At 35.1% G+C, this 20,678-nt stretch overlaps 1 protein-coding gene and 1 long non-coding RNA gene across 4 annotated transcripts; both read right to left on the minus strand.

Moving 5' to 3' along the window:
* Window positions 1-40: 40 nt before the first annotated feature.
* LOC124443084 (pre-mRNA-splicing factor SYF2-like) lies at window positions 41-8,916 on the minus strand. 2 transcript variants are annotated; one of them, XM_046993614.1, is made up of 8 exons: window positions 8,868-8,916; window positions 8,767-8,788; window positions 8,597-8,712; window positions 7,313-7,438; window positions 6,498-6,618; window positions 5,885-5,975; window positions 3,918-4,019; window positions 41-821 (listed from the first exon to the last, which is right to left on the minus strand). In XM_046993614.1, the coding sequence occupies exons 1-8, from the start codon at window positions 8,880-8,882 to the stop codon at window positions 656-658; spliced, it is 759 nt and encodes a 252-aa protein (XP_046849570.1). In that variant the 5' UTR covers window positions 8,883-8,916; the 3' UTR covers window positions 41-655. The 2 variants fall into 2 exon arrangements, with proteins under 2 accessions (XP_046849570.1, XP_046849569.1); XM_046993613.1 differs by having other exon boundaries at window positions 8,597-8,788; window positions 8,868-8,915.
* A 4,071-nt stretch (window positions 8,917-12,987) lies between these two features.
* On the minus strand, window positions 12,988-15,711 carry LOC124442662. 2 transcript variants are annotated; one of them, XR_006947323.1, is made up of 4 exons: window positions 15,543-15,711; window positions 15,216-15,334; window positions 15,018-15,145; window positions 12,988-13,376 (listed from the first exon to the last, which is right to left on the minus strand). It is a non-coding gene; the product is annotated as an uncharacterized LOC124442662 (long non-coding RNA). The 2 variants fall into 2 exon arrangements; XR_006947322.1 differs by lacking the exon at window positions 15,216-15,334 and having other exon boundaries at window positions 15,543-15,706.
* Between the last annotated feature and the right edge of the window lie 4,967 nt (window positions 15,712-20,678).

A 20,678-nucleotide genomic window follows, 5' to 3' on the forward strand; every position in this document is an offset into this window, starting at 1 on the left:
GTCACATCGCATATCTAGAAATGTACATACAACGGAAAGATGTAATCGATTAATTTATTAAAGTGAATATTTCGAGAGCAAATTTTCACCAAACTCAAAAGAGTTGTTGCAAGAAATGACTTAAAAACCAAAATTCAACCCGTAGGTTACTTCTAATATATATACATCACCCACGTCGGATGGAAAGCAATGTCAATTTTGACTATTTTTATTCACCGTGTAGGATTTGTACACAACGGCAAAGCCGGGTCAGCGAGCTTCAGTTTAAATTTCATTTCTACCGATCGCTCGCTGAAGTCTGTGTTAGAAGACGTTTTCTTGATGTTTTAGGGTGAACCATGTGACGAACTTCACAAAAAGCTGACTTCGTGTACGGAATATTGACCACATGGTTTGATGTTTGCAACTTCCATATTTGCCACAAAAACTGAAAATGTAGCTAGTAGAGAGCTAAAGTGTAGCTTCAAGAATTATTGAAATGGAAGTAATCACGATTCAGTGGAAATCAACATCCAAGTTTTGCGTCACAAGCTCCTGACCTGAAACTAATAATTTTAAAATTATAACTTGAACATTCATCTTCACATTTTCCTCGAAATTCTCGACTTCAGAAATGTCTCAACTAAATCTTTCGGATTTACATATATATGTACAGTTAAATAGCAGTGCCGCGCTCCAGATTCTGTCTGATCTCGCCAGTGTATTGGTCGTAAAAACGAGACAATTTCTTGTTGAATTTCATGTTTCTCTCGTTGATGAAACTTATGTCGGCCTCGTCGCAATGAGCCCGCCGTCTGCTGTACTTTGAACGTTTTTCAATCCTATGAAATAGAAAAATGGCTCATCAGGGGGAGAGGCAAAGGAAATATAAAAAAAGACATCACTGATCATGGGGCCCCAATTTTCTTTTCTCCAAGAAACAATGAAGGCAAAACGGCAAAGTTTCGTGAAAAACTACGCATTGTAGTTTGCCTCTTTTAGATGCGTCTTATACCGATTACCGATAAGCTATGAAAAAATATTCGATTCATTTTTTTTCTTTCACTTTGTAAAATTGAAAGGTACATCGCTTTCGCTGCATTTTTACTAAAATGCATATCTAGTGTCGCGTATGGGCATTAAAACTTTTTCGACAACCTTATTACTTCTAACCAACACCTAACCTCAATTTTAGCATATTAATTGTTGCCTTCAATCGTTCATGCTGAGCTCCTGCGCAATAGACAACTATTTCACTTTATACAGAAATAACTCTAAGCGCCTTCACCGTCAAATACACGCTTCCTTGAATAATTGCAGGAAAGCAAGACAATATGATGGGTGGGAAAATTGCAGTATACATAAGTGGCCGTCAATAAAAATTACGCATTTACTTATTCTTGGATTGCAACCAACCTCCACGGAGTTATCAAACAATGTGGCTCGCCCACGAAGGTTGGTGACCACAATAGCACTGATGAAATATGCTTTTATATTGAACCACCAACATGGCAGCGTGACTTAATATGCAAACCACCGATAGTCATCAACAGATAACTTGATGACTATAAATCTGTTTTATTTTAGCTTAGGCTGCGTTTACACTATACCGGATTCGCTCATCACGACATCTTCGTTTGCTTTAAAAGGTTAACTGTTCAGAGTAAAAGCTTCTTAAGTTGATCAATTTAGTCTATTTGATTGTATTTCTGACACTGGATGTTATCACTGCCTTTTATTTTTTTAATACGAAGAAAATTTAACCTGCTACGATAGTAATTCAGTACAGTGTAAACAGGCCCGCGCGCATAATGTTTAGAAATGAAAGTTTATATTATGTATTTGATTGTGTGTGCTCCAACGAAAACCACTAAAGATAATTTTTTTCCTATCTCACACAAAAAAAAAAGTTAATGCAATACAAAAAAGAAACCCGGTGAACAGATTTAAACCTTGCAAAAACTTATAATAGAACTCGATTGTTTTGCACAATACTTAAAAGTTAGAATCAACAAATGATGATGATCTTTTTCAAATACTGACAAACGGTTGAAATGAATAACCGAAGAAGGCAGTTGAAACAAAGCAGTCGTTTAACGACTTACAGAGGCTTTATTATCTCTATACAGGGTGAATGAAAAAAAAACTCAACAGTTTTGAAAACGTCGCAAAAGTCATCAGTGCGCCAGATTTGCAAAAACCTTTGGTGCAAATAGAATGATTTGAACACATAGGGTTAAAAAATGGCACATGTTGTTCAAGCTAACAAGGTTTTGGGAAATTTCGGTGGTGTGCACGCGAACGCTTAGCTTAGTTTTCAAATAGCGAATTATTTTGAATTTTTCGTGTTTAAACGCCATCTTGTTATAATCCTCATCAATTATGCGTAAAAGTGTAAAAGTGACTGTCAAAAATTTACAGTTCACTTCGCGTCTTGTTCTGATTCATATTTTGTAATCTCGAGATGTCTTGTTTTTTCGGAATTTGTGTTTTTTACTATAATTCATGAAGATTTTAAGAAAATGGCATTTAAAAAGAAAACGCAAAACAATCCCCAATTTGGATGCCTAGCATTCGTGCACCCTGCGTATCATTTTTACTTCCGTTACGTGGTTAAAGTGTTTATGACACGATCATTTTTACTTCCGTTACGTGGTTAAAGTGTTTATGACACGATCATTTTTACTTCCGTTACGTGGTTAAAGTGTTTATGACACGATCATTTTTACTTCCGTTACGTGGTTAAAGTGTTAATGACACGAAATCTTATCACGAATTTATTTGAATGTATTGTAAAGAACATATAAAATGACTTCACGTGACCTCTTCAGTAGAACTGACTTATTTTACTTTTTTCTGTAGTATAAAAAAGTTAAATATTTAACAAATAGATAACATTCAACCGTTGTCTATACAGTTATAGATATACGGGTATAACGTCATTTGTGAAAAAAACTAAAAAAGCAATATACAATGAAATCAAAAAATTCTTGAATTAAACGATCAAACAGTTCGTTTTCTTTGTCCCCCCAACACTTGGAACATTGAAAAGTCTTTATTTTGCAAATATCACGAGCATAGAAGAATGAAAATAGTGAAAAATATAATTAAAATCCATCCTAGTTTTCACGGAAAAAGCCTTTATTCACCATATAAATAAAGTTTTTTTGACTGTCAATGATATTTATTTTGTTGACTAAAACGAGAACTAGTATCCATTTTTAACGTGATGACTAAATATAGTCGAAAAGTGGAATCAAAATGCTAATGCATTCTTAAAGAAAAAAACTCAGTGGTTCTCGAAAACATTTCCTTATGCTCTTTATTCCAAAATAACGCCTCCCACCAATACACCCCTCACCAAATTTATGAACTACAATCGAACTCTACTTACGGACACCTCACGCAAACAGACACTGTTTTGGGGTTCTTATCAATAAAATATTACCTCTTAAAAGCGAACACCTGCCATGAGCGGAAACCAGATCGTGGACCCAATGGTGTCCGCTTATGGAAACCAGGTCGTGGACCAAATGGTGTTCGCTTATGGAAACCAGGTCGATGACCCGATGGTGTCCGCTTATGGAAACCAGGTCGTGGACCTAATGGTGTCCGCTTATGGAAACCAGGTCGTGGACCTAATGGTGTCCGCTTATGGAAACCAGGTCGTGGACCCAATGGTGTCCGCTTATGGAAACCAGGTCGTGGATCCAATGGTGTCCGCTTAGGACAGGTTCGACTGCACTTATACGTTAGTAAATCCAAAAACACCGATTGGTTGGACAGACAAAACACCCATTGGTTGGACAGAAACAATACCCATTGGTTGGACAGAAACAACACCCATTGGTTGGACAGAAACAATACCCATTGATTGGACAGAAACAACACCCATTGGTTGGACAGAAATGGTTTTACTAATTCGAAAAAGTACTTACTGTTTTTCGAGATCGGCCACCATTCGATCAACCCCCTCCTTTGAAACCTTTCCATCGCCACCATATGCAATGTTGTTGGCACTCGGGTACATTCGCTCTCCGCTGTAGAAAAAAATATTTTTATGCATTTGGTCATGTATATTTTGTGTAGGAATGGCATAGTTCGAGAGCCATTTGGAATAAAAACAAGAGGGAGTTTTACAAAGATCTATGCACATTGTTGAAAAACACGAGAATTCGCAGTTATTTCTAATTTGAAATTTAATCTATTTTACAAAGCAATCACAGTCAAATATCATTTCTTGCTGTCTTACTATTGTAGCTAAAACCTCACGTCTGAAAGCAATGCAACGTCAAGCTTCACTACAGCTTACCTCTAGCTGATCACGTCTGTTTCAAGAGCGCTCCATAACACACCTATAGTCATATCTTTAGCACCCTTATAGTCATATCTTTAACACACCTATAGTCATATCTTTAGCACCCCTATAGTCATATCTTTAGCACCACTATAGTCAAATCTTTAGCATCCCTATAGTCATATCTTTATCACCCTATAGTCATACCTTTAGCACCTCTATGGTCATACCTTTAGCACCCCTAGAGTCATATCTTTAGCACACCTATAGTCATATCTTTAGCACACCTATAATCATATCTTTAGCATCCCCATAGTCATATCTTTAGCACCCATATAGTCATACCTTTAACACACCAATAGTCATACCTTTAGCACACCTATAGTCATACCTTTAGCACCCCTATAGTCATATCTTTAACACACCTATATTCATATCTTCAGCACCCCTATAGTCATATCTTTAACACCCCTATAGTCATACCTTTAGCACCCCTATAGTCATACCTTTAGCACCCCTATAGTCATATCTTTAGCATCCCAATAGTCATACCTTTAGCATCCCTATAGTCATACCTTTAGCATCCCTATAGTCATATCTTTAGCACCCCTATAGCCATATCTTTAGCACCCTATAGTCATATCTTTAGCATCCCTATAGTCATATCTTTAGCACCCCTATAGTCATATCTTTAGCATCCCTATAGTCATACCTTTAACACACATATAGTCAAATCTTTAGCATCCCTATAGTCATATCTTTAGCACCTCTATGGTCATACCTTTAGCACCCCTAGAGTCATATCTTTAGCATCCCTATAGTTATACCTTTAGCACACCTATAGTCATATCTTTAGCATCCCTATAGTCATATCTTTAACACACCTATAGTCATACCTTTAGCACACCTATAGTCATATCTTTAGCACACCTATAGTCATACCTTTAACACACATATAGTCATACCTTCAGCACCCCTAAAGTCATATCTTTAGCACCCCTATAGTCATACCTTTAACACAGATATAGTAATACCTTCAGCACCCCTATAGTCATATCTTTAGCACCCTATAGTCATACCTTTAACACACATATAGTCATATCTTTAACACCCCTATAGTCATATCTTTAGCACCCCTATAGTCATATCTTTAACACACCTATAGTTATACCTTTAGCTCCCCTATAGTCATATCTTTAGCACCCCTATAGTCATACCTTTAACACACATATAGTCAAATCTTTAGCACCCTTATAGTCATATCTTTAGCACCCCTATAGTCATATCTTTAGCAACCCTATAGTTATACCTTTAGCACCCTATAGTCATATCTTTAGCACCCTATAGTCATATCTTTAACACCCTATAGTTATACCTTTAGCACCCCTATAGTCATATCTTTAGCACCCCTATAGTCATACCTTTAGCATCCCTATAGTTATACCTTTTGCACCACAAAATTCCCATACCAGTTGAAAACAATTAATTTCAAAGGAGCTTAATACTGAATTATTATGCATAAATGAATTTGAGCAACCCCCAACTATTGATCTCCTTAAAGCCTTACCCCTACCTATGATTAAGCACACCAAAGTTCCATATACTTACAGTTTCTCTTTTTGTTCTTGATATGCAGTAAGGTCTGGCTTCATTTGCTTAACAAGACGAGAATACTGTCTTTCCTGTGCAGCAGCAAAGTCTATAATATTGATGTCAAATTAAACAATAGAAAAGATTAAACTTTTAAAGAACAGAAAATGTTAAACTTTTCTGTTGTCTGATTTCAAAGGTTCAAAGGTTTCCCACTTTGTAATGCAAGCATTTTAATGTTTGCACACTGTGAAAACATTATTCTGTTATTTAAATATCATGAGCAAACTTACTAGCAGGATACAATTAGTTTTACTTCAATTGAGTATAACATAGTTCCTGAAAGTATAAACTTGTTACCAGTCATACATTCCTTTGGGTACGAGTATACCCCCTAAACAGACTTTAAAAGGGGTTAATGAACTAGTTTTTAGCTAGTATTATGAATTACCAGAAATATATTTTCCAACAAAAATGCCATTCAAAGACCTTAACAATGCATAAAAAAACTAGTTTTCAGCTGGGTTTTTTTCATAAGCATAACCAGTCATATATTCTCAGTACATGCAGTGAATATTGACATCAACAGACCTTATGCTCATGTCTAATAAACAAGTTTTATTAATCAAACCTGAGAATCCAACATCCGTATTTTTCTTTCTCTTTTTTCTTTTGTCTTGTTTATCAGCATCATCTGCTGTTACTTCAAGAAGTTTCAAGCGATCATAGTCCTCTCCATTTGCTTCTGCTTCCTAAGTTCAATACACAACAATATTCAATAAAAAAATCTTCTATACTTTTGTCTTGTGTATGATGTATTCAACAGAAATGATCTAATGTTGAAACTTGAGTTCTTATATATTTCAGTCTTGTGTCTTTAACAGAAAAGATTTGATGTTGAAACACAAGTCCTTTTATTCTACAGTCTAGTGTCTTCATCAGGAGTCATCTGATGTTAAAAGTTGAGTTCTTATATTCTCCAGTCTACTGTCTTCATCAGGAGAGACCTAATGTTAAAACTTGAGTCCTTATATATTCTAATCTAGTGTCTTCATCAGGAGAGATTTGATGTAGAAACTTGAGTTCTTATATACTCCAGTGTAGTGCCTTCATCAGAAGTGATCTGATGTTGAAACTTGAGTAATTATATACTCTAGTTTATTGTCTTCATCAGAAGTGATCTGATGTTGAAACTTGAGTTCTTACATAGTTCAGTCTTGTGTCTTTATCAGTAATGATCTTATGTTGAAACACAAGTCCTTTTATACTCCAATCTAGTGTCTTTATCAGGAGTGATCTCATGTTGTAACTTGAGTCCACATAAACTTCAGTATGTCTTTATCAAGAGTGATGTGATTTTAAAAGTTGAGTTGTCATATATTATGAGTCATATAACAAAAACAAATAACATTAGTAAAAAAGTGAAAATTTAGTAATCCAACTCACAGTTCTGGCTTTATGATCTTCAAGCTCCCACTCCACTCTTTTCTGTTTTGCCTCCCAATTTGCAGGCAACTTATTTCTTCTGTCTTCTTCAACAACTTCTTGATAGTTCATTTTGCGGGCCTCATTCTGAGTAACCACAAACAAAAGATACAAATGTCAATAAAAACAAGATTGACATAAGAACAGTTAATTCTGAATATTCTGTGCTTTGATTTGGTTTAATGTCAAACAAGTAGAAATAGAAATATTTGTCCACTTTGTGAAGGATCTGCCACAAGCAAAGACTTTCAGAAATATCAGTCAAACAAACTGCCATTGGGAAGGGTAAATCATGAATCTTGGAACGACTCAAAAAAGCAGATTTTTGTCAGGTTGCAAATTAGGGATGAAAATGTGCATTATGAATTTAGTTGTAAAACTCTTCTTCTAAAATCCACAAAAAACCCCAAAAATCTCCAACATATCATATCTTGTTTTATATAAGACTGGCATAAGTAATAACACACATTTGATGAAGTGGAAAAGACTTGGTGCCTTCTAACAGCAAACCATTCAGGATAATGTATTGTTTTTGGACAAGATCTGCGGTGTGCACAATAAAATTATTGGTGAGCTGGTGTGAAAATCAAATTTCATGGTGCTCACAGAACAGCAATCCAAAATATCATGATGAATCTTATTGAAATTTTGTCATTGTTGATTCGATTTTTTTCTCAGAAATCATTTGTTACTTGAATAAATAACATCACTTTGCAGTGTTAGACCATATTTCACTTTACTTCTAATGACAAACTTGGATTGGTCTCTCTTTTCATAAATGTGCTTGGCATGCTAAGATAATAAGAAAAAAAATCTGCTGGTGATCAAAAAGCTTTCCAGATTGAATAGCGATGTCAAAAAATGCATTTAAAGACTCAAAAGCAACTATAACAATGCCATAGCTAGCCTCGATGATTAACAGGGGCCAATATTTATACATATATGTTATAATCAACAGAAAATATTTGATTTCAAAGGAACTTTATACGGTGGAACATGATTACGTGAACATGCCCCTCTACAATTATCAAGCTAGCTACGGCCATGAACTATAACAATCCGTTTCCTTCTCAATAACTATTCCTTCATACAAAACTCGGGATCTTAATCAAATTGTTAATTATATAATAATACTGACTGTTGAATTTTTAAAGGAAGAACGTTTCCGACTTTCATGTTTGCAGTGTAGTCTTATGAAAGGTATGGATGATGGATCGAAATATGTAGAGAAAAAAAACACGTTACCCGTCTTAAATGGAGTTCTTTAAGCTTGCGCATTCGTTCATTCTTCTTGGTAAAAGCCTGAAATAATTCCTTGCTTGACTTTGAATTTGAGCCACTAGCTCCTTCGTTGACAACTTCTTCAGTTTCTGTAAGTTTCGCATCACTTTTGTCCGACTTGATTTCGTTACTATCCGATAAATGATTATCTGAACACTAGAAATGTTTAAAATCATGACATGGAGCGGTAATATTTAACAACTGACTAAACATTTAAAAAACAGTAAAATTCTACCTTCTCATTTGCCATGACAAATCGAGATCTGATAAATAATTATATTTCATAATCACTGGTTTCCATTCACTAAAAGTATGAATCGCTTCTGAGCACTGAGCTAAACACATGGAGAGTTAGTCTGATGTCTTTGGAATAAAGACGAAATATTACACCATCTTTTGTTTCAAACTCCTGGATTATCTTGAATATCAAGAAAACGAGATGTCCTTTTTCGGAATTTGTTTTATTTTGTTTTACTTAAAATTGTCTGCTTCTCCTGGTTATTTCTTGCTTTTCTTGAAGCACTTCTCATCAAACACAACAAACCTTTTCTCAACACGGGACTTAAGGCTAGCAAAGAATTACAACTCTTCTCTTAAATTACAATACACTCATTCTACCATCAACCGTGATCGAATGTTTGAAATTCTCTCAGCATATGGAATCCCACCAAGCGTTGTTGATGCAATTCAAGTAATGTACAAAGACACCTGTGCTAAAGTACTATCCCCGGAAGGAGAAACAAACGCATTCAAGATTGACACTGGTGTTCTTCAAGACGATCCCTTTGCGCCTTTTCTATTCATCATTGTTCTTCACTACGCACTCCGAACTTCCATCACCACAAGTCACGCCGAAGTGCCTCACATTCAAGCCGCGCCGAAGTAGCAGATACAAAGCTGAAAAAATTGCCGACTTGGACTACGCTGATGACATTGCACTTCTTGAATATTGTATTGAAGCTGCTCAAGATCTCCTAAAGCGTGTAGAGAATGCCTGTCAAGAGGTTGGTCTGCACCTCAACGCTCCAAAGACTCAATACATACATCTGAATCCATCATCTGACACTCCCCTGTTTGCATCGGATGGCTCTAAAATCGACTGTATTGAAGACTTCAAGTACCTTGGCGGTTATTCAGATACTGAGCATGATATGTCTGTCAGAATAGCGTTGACATGGAGTGCGCTGCATTCTTCTCAGGCAGTTTGGAAGTCTCCAATCAAGAAGTCAACAAAGACTAAAGTGTTCAAGGCTTGCATTGAAACAATCCTTCTCTACGGGTAAGATTCATCGACGCTAAATGTGAAAAATAAAAAGCGTCTCGACGGCACATACACAAGAATGCTTAGACACGCCTATGACATATCTAGGAAAAGCCATCCTACCAACAAATCTCTGTACGGTACGCTTCCTCGTGTGTCTGAAACGGTTCGTCAGCGGCGTTTGACTCTTGCGGGCCATGTTAGTCGTCATGAAGAGCCCGCTGGTAGGCTTCTTTTATGGACACTCTCAGCAAAAAAAAGAATTGGGCACCCGTTTGTCACCCTCAAGAACATCATTGAGGAAGAAACTGGCTTGTCTGGACAAGACCTGTTGACTGCAATGGCAGATCGCCAACGCTGGCACTTGGAATACGTTCATGTTTCACCTGAGCCATCTGGCATTGGATGACGCAAGACAAGACAAGACAAGACATTCTACCAGTCTGGTCTGCAGTTTCAATTCATCCTCTTGAAATACTACACCTCTTCCAACTCTGCATTTGTAAATATCACACTATTTAATTTTTATTGCTTACTTCCGTTTACTTATTTCATGCGTTGTAAATATATATGTGTATGTATGGTTTTAAATACCATTCTGTCTGAGAATGACTTTGAAATAAAGTCAAAAATTTACAGTTCACTTCTCGTCTTGTTTTGACGCATATTTTGAAATCTCAAGATGTCTTGCTTTCTCGGAATTTGCTTTATACTATTTAAATTGTCGGCTGGTCATAGTTTTTGGTATAATACAATTCAATTGTTTTATAAACTTTAGTTTCTCACGGAAACATAACCAGATCCTTACTTAATGCCATGCAAACATTTTGATGAGGCATTAACAGCAAAGCAAATTGTCCTTTAAAGCTTGCTTAGCTGAAACTATGAAACAACCCAATAAATCTGTTGAGATGTTGGTTATTGTTATCAGGATTGTTGCTTTCACACATCTAACATGTTCACAAGCTCTGAAATACATACGTTTGAAATTTGATTATACAGCTTCTCTGTTACTTTCGAATTAACAATTACAATCTGCTAAAATACCCTTTGCTAGTGAATAAAAAAACTCCAATAAAATTATTGATCATACTAACTCACATAACGCTTGATGTCAAACACTCTCAATTTTTCCAAATAACAGTAAATTAAAGCTATAATTTGTTTTTCTTTTCATAATAAACGACAAAGTAACTGACGACATGAAGACAAAGTTGAATTTCTGTGTCCAAGAGAGAGAGATGCAATATTGAAACACAAACACATCATACACTGACTAAACATTGTCTTTATAAAAAGCAATCATCTTTTGGTATAAATAAAACAAATAACAAACACCTGCTATTTTCTGTTAGCTAGAACAAATAATTGTTCTGTTTAACAAAGCCAAATGATAGAACTGAAAGACAACGTGAAATACTTCGACCTTGTCCTCTCGTCGTAGTCGTTAGGAGTTCTCGTGACGAATTCAACTTAAAAACAATATATTGTGTAGCTTTTGCCATTCTTTTCTCTGCTTAAGATAAAGTATTATTCCTCGATCTGCACAAGAGGTCCCTACTTGCAATCAGTCCTGACACTTCGCGACTGAGATATTGACACAATAATATTGCGAATTTCCCTCGAAAATATGCGTATTTTTGGCTCAAAAGAAGCCCCGAACATTGGAAAAGATCTGCTTTTACTTGGAATATCAATTTGATTCGTTTTCGTGTGATAAAAGGACAAAAACTGTTAAAAATAGATCATATTTCTATGCGAGTGAACTGCGACTCTTGTGTAAGTGTTTTGGTTACTTTGTAATTGGCCTTACCATTTGAATTTATGAGACAATAAAATATGGCAGCAGATGGCAGTTAGCAAGCCCGAAAGTTTTGGTCCTGCTATGTAAATTTCCGAGCATTATTATTATCCATTTCTTTAGAAATCTATTGTTTTTGAAAAAAAATTAAAGACTTGCAAAGACTTGAGTTTTAACATCAGATCACTTCTGATTAAGATCGACGTACTTGTTTATAAAGAATCCCACCCCCAGATCCTGTGTCTTGTTTACAAATTACTATATCCTTATTTTTCCGTAAGTTTGCTAACGCGATCCTTGTAAAGCTCTGGCGTATTTGAACTAAAGGAAGATCATTTTGAACCTTGCAGATCTCAAACATCAGGGAATTGCCTTTAAAAATTGTGTATTGACAATAATTGAGCACAAACAGTTATAGTTTTAAATTTTAGAGAGACCTTAAATGATTAAAACCTTGATATCTATGACAAGTAGAACTTCTCAAACATTGAATCTGAGATGCCTCATACCCCCAGATAAGACTGAACTTCTCAAGGAAATACATCATTCTGTATGTGACATTTCACTATCTAAAATTGCTTTAACTTTCTCTTTATTGTTGGGTAGATATTTGTCTTAATGTGTTGACACCATATAGTAATTTTCTTTTTATAGTTGAGGAGATATCCACTTTAATGTGGTGGTGACCCAATGAGTAATTTGTTTAGTATAGCTGGTGGCGATATTTACTTTAGTGTGGTGACCCCATTTAGTAATTTTCTCTTTTAAATTTGGAGGGATAACTACTTCAATGTGTTGACCCAATATAAATTCTTATCTCTTTTATATTTGGAAAGATATCTATTTCAGTGTAGTGAGTAACCCCATATGCTAATTTTCTCCTCTATAATTGGGGAAATATTCACTTATATGTGGTGTTCTATTGAAAGGGATGAGCAGCATGTTCAAACATGAAAACCAGATACTTAAAATTAAACTTAATCCTGGCAAAATCTTGTCTGCAAGTTGACTGCGGGGGCAGTTAAAGTTTCTATTGTACTTCAGCGCTTATATATTTTGAAGTCTTTATTTGAGACTATTTCCTTTTTTGTCCCTCCAAATTATGCGCTCCATTTAAGAACGGAAAAGTTCACCAAACGCTGCGGCGCTAAAACGAGCATGTGCGGCAGTACTACTCTGAGGGATGCAAACGTTTGGTCTGTATCCGACCCTGCCTGCGTTACCAGGAATAAACAATTGAATATTTCTGTCACTTGAAAATTACAACACAAATGATGCTACATCCAGACCAGGTCGAGATATAGGAATTATATTATGAAAGAAAGATTTTACTTTTTTTTAATATATTTGTTCAGTTATGATTACGAAATGGAGATTATGAGCCGCAAAAAAGAGTAACAATTGTTTTTGTCAGCAGCGACAAGAAGTATCTATCTTAAACACGTCGTTTATGCATGTGTTACTGTTGAATTCAATCCATTCCAACACAAGGATTCACCAACACATGTGGAACCAGGGCGACAGCATTTACCGTTATGACAACATTTTCCACCATACCATGGACAACACCCATAATTTACTAAAGTTCCACGACCATCGTACTTACGGCAGCATTTTTTGTGAGGCTCTTTACACCAATGTGGTACTCCATGTATTACTCCACAAGTTACACGATTTACATTCTAGACGAAATTATATCAGTTAGAAATAAATCATAATCCACATCATTTAAGTCACTTTAATCATACGTTTTGAAAATATACGTCTTAGAATAAGTTTTCGTGGCTTAAACTTAAGGAGTCTCGTCCTAGACGAAGAACATGTTGTTTTCATTTAGATTAACAAACGCCCTTCTGTTTTTTATTGAAATTTTTTCACCTTTTCGATAAGCTATGATGTCAAAATATTGACGTTAGTTTATACGAAAGCAAAAACATACATGCGTTTCTTTGATATCTCTTGCGATCTACTGATAGTTCAAAATTTGCGCTGCTCTACGAAGAAAAGTTTAACTCTTTGATTCTTTTCATATGATTTTATGTTTATCGGTAAAGCTTTGCACTTCGCCTTCTCCCCTTTATAATAGTTTGTTTTGATCTAGTATTTTGAAACCAATAAATTAGTCATTGGAAAAGGCATCGCTGGTATCGTTCCTTGTTGACCGAATCAAAGAAAACTAACAAACTCGTGCAATATATTGAATATAAAACGTTTTCATGGCTGAAAAAAGTGCTGAAACGTCCAGGGCTGTAAAGTACAAGCCTGATAAGCAAGCCAGATTGGTCATCTGAAAATAACGAATTGTGTAGAGAAAATAAGGCAAAGAAAATTCATACAGAATCTCGTGACATTCTGACTGATGAAGATGATGATGCTTTAGTACTTCTTGCAATCAAGAAAAGTGAAGAAGAATTGCTTCAGACAAAAACTGGTTCTTCACGATCTGTTGGTGTTTCAACTTCAACTGTTTCGACCGAAGCAAGCTCTTTAGCCCTATATACTTTTCCGGTAGCTAGTTTTCCAACACAATATCGACAACACAATATAGACAAAATAGACACAATATAGACAACACAATATAGACAACACAATATAGACAACACAATATAGACAACACAATATAGACAACACAATATAGACAACACAATATAGACAACATCGTACTTAGGACAGTATTTTGGTGAAAAAAATGTGCGTGGACAAAAGTATCGTTCTCCATTTATACTTCCACAAAATGTAGCATTTGCATTCTAGAAGAAATTTCATCATTAGGAAATAAACCAGAATCCAATTTATTTAGGCCACTTTAATTACGATTATATGTCAGCTTTAAACTGAAAGTTATTTGAACTTGTTATTATACACAATAGAACATTTAAGAATTATGCACGAGTATTGCACGTGATAAACACTCAATTTGCACTAATGATTATAAGAATTGTATAATAGAAGACACGAGTAGAGAAACAGTTGCCAAGGAAGTTTGGACAGAGAAAAGAAGGATCGATTCACTATTTTATATATAGAAAAAGTTATCATTTCATATTTTTGAGAATTCAATATTGAAGGCATCCAAAGTGAGCTAATATCCTCACGTCATAACGATCCTGCTGAATTTACCATACGTAGAAAAAGATTTGCTAACAAACTATACACATTTTCATTTCTATTGATGCACTAATTTCCAAAATCTTTTGCTGATATTGAAAATCTTACTTTTTAAAAATGTTTATACGAGAAAGAGTTTTATCGTGGCTTGATTCCAACTCGTAAGGACAGGTTTATTAAAAAGTTTATGTATGAAAAGCAAGAAGATGACAAACCTCTTTTTTTGTCTTTTCCAATAATGAATTTATCGTTCTTCTTTTTAAGCGCTTGTTTCGTTCCATGTTGACAAATGCAAGAAAAATCATCAGATACAACCCAACGTGAAAGACTTTCATGGCTAAAGCTAAAACAAAAAGGGGAAATGAATTTAATACATGTCATGTAATTAAAACATTAGTTTTTGTTTTCCTTACAACTGATTGGCTAAATTCGTTCGGATAAATTGTCATATCCAATAGCGATGACGTACTAGATGTGAAATCATGACACAATCACGAGGCGAGGCGAACAGCGCGAGAAAGCAAAACCACATCTAAAATTTGCACATTTTCTACAGTCAACCAACGTTTAGTTTCTTAAAATAAACAATGAATCAGTTATTAAATTTGGTATTTGCGTAATATAAAGAAGTATCAAGCCATCGGTAGCTATGTTTTGTGCGCTTCAGGCCTTTCTCTTCGGAAGATAAAACAATCATTGGTACAAGATAATGAACTTTAAGGCAACAGTTTATCAATTACTTTTCGTTTTACTTATCCTCTGCAACTGAAACCAAGATGAAACAGAATAAATTAATAAAATTATCTTCTTTTTTCTTATATTTTGCGTCAAGCTCTGATCACTTGCAATGATGTGCTTACTGTGACATGGTATTTATGCACAGAGTATTATATTTACAGAAGGGTCGCTCTTGTTCACTTGTTCCCAACCACTAAAATGACACGACATCCTTTCTTATATTGAAATATTTTCGTTTCCACTACGAAAAAAGACGTCATGTTATTGCAGTGGATGGAAACAAGTAAAAAATAATAATGGCGGTCGTGATGACGCGGTGCACACTTGAGTGACCCTTCTGTATGGTTATTATTCTGTGATTTAAGTAAGAATTGATCATGTGAGGCTCAAAGGACATAGGTAAAAAACATGTTTTTGAGCTTCTTATGATGAACTTTATACAAAAATGACGTCGATAACCTCATGACATATACACTGTATGATTATCTGAGAAAGCCAAGATAGTAAAAATATCTGGTTCAGCTCTGTAACACTGACAACTTTGTAAGGTATGTAAGAGCACCCTTAGTTGTATGAAATTCTAAAAAAACCTTTCTGGTTATTTGAGGGATAAAATAAAACACTTACTCGACCATGAACGCCCTTTATTAGCATGCTCAAATTGACTTCTGTCACATGTAAAGAGTGTCGAATGAATCTTAATTATGTATATTTATTTGTTTATGTATTTTATTCCTTAAATAGCCTGCAAGTCGCTTACCGAAGGCATATAGATTTAAGTGTAGTCTTACAAGCCTAAAATTTCAAGTTTGTCGGCGTTATAGAGCTAAACAGGCTGTATTTTTTTAACAGTTACACACTTATTTTTGTTATGCATTTACGCTATGTCATGTGACTACAACGTCATCATTAAGAAATCATTATAATGATTATAACCGTACAATGTTTAGTTCTTTTCATCTTTCAATACTTTCTGCAAAATACCTACGAAACACCACATTTTGGAATAAATATGCATATAAGATTATTATTCGCGATCATTTTGTCAAAAACTTTCCCTTAATGCAATTTCATATTAATTTTATATCGCATTTGCACGAAATCTATTATTTCCTACTCACGCAACCATTCGTATGGAGGTAAAATTTAGTTAATTCATTAGTAAGTACGAAGTGCAGGAAGTACGGAGTTAATTGTTGAGTATTGGTTAAAGACTGGATTGTTATTCGATTAGACTGTTGGATTGTTAAGATTGCTTGTAAATAGTCTAGTAGTTTCTTATTAAATTTCCATACTGTAAAACGAATAAGAGAGCAGTTTAATTTACGGAATAATATCAAGAAATTTCTGCGACAGCCTTCCTCAAATGCATTAGAAAAAATAATGAGATGGCAATGTCAAGATATGTGTAAAACGCAACTATGGAAACGTATATAACTCAACTAAGAGAATAAATCAGCTTTATCAGGGTGATAAGTGTCGTATAATATCGATCGACACTTCACTCTTGACAGGAATAAAATATTATTAAAGATGCTCACCACATGAAAATTGTACTAAATGAACTATGAGTTTTATTGTTATTCCTTAACAGTGATATAATTCGCCTTTGCTGACAAACTTATTTGCGATTTCATCTTCCATATGCGAAGGTTGATAGAAATATAAAGAGGAATTAGGGAGAAATCCATTGTTTTCTACAAATTCTGGCAAAGACACATATAAAAATGAGCCTCCCAAAAAATTAGCGAGCTTGCTACGATGAATGAGCTCCACGAAAGACATGTAAAAGTATTAAACAACGAGATAAGATTCTGGTATATTTTTTTCTGATTGACTGATGATGAGAACATTTCATGCAACTGTTCTTAAGAAAAGTTTAATTTTTTTCATATGATTTGGTCTAATCATGCAGAGACTCCCCTCCTCCATCCTACTAATTCAATCTCGATTTGCTCTGAGATTTTATCAGAAAGCTTATATGTTTGAAAAATAACAAGATGGCCAACCTCTTTCCACGTCATTTCCAATAATGAATTCATTGACCTTCCCTTGTTAAGATGATATCGCTCCATGTTGACCAACACAAGGAATGTCAGTAGACTGAACACAATGGGAAAGGCTTTCATGGCGGTTAAAATAAATTGGTTGGACGTATTTGTTTTACGTTCTTTCTTATATCTTTCCTTAAAGTGGTTATATCACGAATTTTAGCCCCCCTCTTTTATGAGCTTAATTGAAAATTTGGATTATTTGAAGAACTATGACATGTCGCTGGACTTAAACAGATAAATATAAGTTGCTTATTTTTGCCTCCAAAGTCGGGTACTATTTGCGAATTTTTTACGACGCCATATTGATACTTGTGACGTAGATAGTTGAACACGTCTGTTTCCGTCAATATAATATTATATTATAGAAGGTGATTTTGTTGTCGTTTTTCTTGTCTTAAAAACAAATAATGACAGTATTTTCAATAAAATATTAAAAAACAAGTTGTCCGGAAAGTATGGCCTCAAATCAGTGCTCAGATAATTCGAATTCGATGTCTGAATGCGTATCTGATTCGAGCTCGAAATCCGTGGGTTATGTCGAGCATTTAAACGACTTCGCATATGACGATGAAATGCTAGCAGATGGTGATGAAGTGCATACTCCAGATGATCCCGATGGAATTCTCCCTGCGACATTAGAACAACGAAGTGATGGCGTAATTCCACTTGGTGAATGGTAAGTTGTTGTTTTCTCCTGTTTGTAATATACATAAAGTTACTTTATAAACCAGAATGCTCCCACGTTTCAGGTGTAATTGTCAATGCTGTCATACCGATTTGTTAGAAGGCGCATTAGAGTACAGATGCTGTAAGGAAATTGGACCAGCTTTGCAGAAAATGACATTCGATGGCAGCATTGAGAAAATATCATGCATAACACAGCATGCCAAATTTGGGCCTTTAGTTCATGAGGCTGTCCTTGAAAACGTCGGGCCACTATTGAGAGATAGGAATGGACGTGCTTATCGCCACCAAGCATCACAATCATTAAATATGTAAGATTGTAAATTGTATGAGAAACAATGTTATAATCAACATTGTTTCATCAACAATAATTAGTCCAACCTTTTTATTTACTTCAGGTACTTGAGAGCTGTGGCATACAGATGGTTGATGCGATGGTTTTGTGGGTCTATGGTATGGGAGAATACTCGGCCTTTACCTGCTTGTGTTTACCACTTTATTCGGAAAGCATATCCAAGTGGTAACACAACAGGTTACATACCATCAGAGGGGCGATGATGGAATAGTCTTTTAACTTGTGCACTGTAGAGACTGCTGACCTTCTTTGCTGAGTTTGGAATGGTCAGGAAATATGCCTAGATGAAAACCAAATAGGAGATACATGGATGCACTATATAAGTTGACATGCAGTTTAATGGTTTGAAACAAGAGTAAACAATAAAAACAAATTGGTGCAACTACTGAGAGGTTAAGCTGAAAGAATTAAATGAAAGAATATCTTTTCTTCAATGTCAGTCTGGGAAAAAGACAAAAGAAAAATACATGGAATTAAATCATAGCATAAATGTAAAAATGGAAAATAGCAAGCCGTTCAAATGGCGAATCGTTTGCTTCCCCAGTGCATACTTAAACATGCTCAGCTTCATCACTAGTAGATGGTACTTCCTCATTGAGAGAACATGTGTCCTTCAGCGATGGCTTATGGAGAGTATGTCGAATAATCTACAAAACTTATATCGAATTTACATATGACAAAAGAAAAATTAACATAAACAAGCGTAAACTTACTTGTCTTCGCTTTCGATCGGTTATTTCGTCCTGTAATGGTTCAGGAATCCCAGCCACGTCAATGGTTGGGAAAGCATCTTTCTTCAACCTTCTTTTGAGCTTGACTTGCACGCTCAAATTAAGGTCAAAACAAGAATCTTCAAAATGCGCAGAACACAGACACGAGGTAGAGGAAGCCTCAAAACCCGGTCTATGTTTACGCACAAAATTTACCTATTTTCTATGTCTTTGCGGCTCTGTTTCTTTTTTAGGAAACAGATGCATCGACATTCCTTCGGTTTTTGAATCATTGGCGCAACTAATTTGATTAGGTCCGCCAGCAACACAGCGTTTTCCTCCGTGTTTCTTATTAAGATTATTAGTAGAATACGCCATGTTGATATATGTGTTCAACTTTCTACGTCACAAGTCATTAGCATACCGATCAAAAAGTTCGCAAAAAAAAATGCTGAAAATCGTGACTTTGAACGTCCGTAAAATCACTTTCACCAATCCAATTTCAATTATAATTGCAGATTTAAAATCACTGAAACAAGGTCTTTAGATTTAGCTAATAAAAAAGGGGGGCTAAAATTCGTGATATAACCACTTTAAGCTCTGGTGATGTCAAATGATAATGTCTACAATATGATCGTAATTTAGTAAGAATTGATCATATGAAAATCAAACGACATTCACGTGCATATTAGCTTGAGATCATTTAACCATTTTATTTATAGTAACATGTTTTAGGATTTTAGTCTTATGATAATTTCTTAACAATTAATAATGATGCTTTAACCTCATGACATGTAATGTGACAATGTAACAATGTCTGGATAGTTAAACTGTTTTCCGTGTGTTTTTCCTTCGACTCACATTCGTAAATTGTTTTTTGTTTCGTTTTTCTTGCGTTTTGCTGTTTGATATACGAAATTTGTTTACATTTGACTATAAAATTACGCGTTATGGATCGTGGTCCATTACGGGAATTGATGGTATCGGCAAAAATGTTTCTGAGCCAATCAAAGCGCGCCAATTTGCTGGAAGTGACGCTCGCCATATAATAATATTAGATAATGGGACGATTGCTATAAATTTGCTGCACTCTGGCATGTCTATCCGTAATTGCACATAAAACTCTAATATTCCTATATTTATATCTATTATCAAAATAACAATTAAAAGTTTAAAACTTGAACAGGTGAAATTGACTTTTCAATTGAGTTCATAAAACACGAGTGACGTTCATTTATTTATTTATATATTTTTTTCAAGATACCTCATTGACACCTCTTGAGTGTTTTTTAGTGGGATTATGCATGTTATAGTTTTTGAAAAATAACTATATTA

Source organism: Xenia sp. Carnegie-2017, unplaced genomic scaffold (genome assembly GCF_021976095.1).
Source record: "Xenia sp. Carnegie-2017 unplaced genomic scaffold, XeniaSp_v1 HiC_scaffold_20, whole genome shotgun sequence".
Lineage (NCBI taxonomy): Eukaryota > Metazoa > Cnidaria > Anthozoa > Malacalcyonacea > Xeniidae > Xenia > Xenia sp. Carnegie-2017.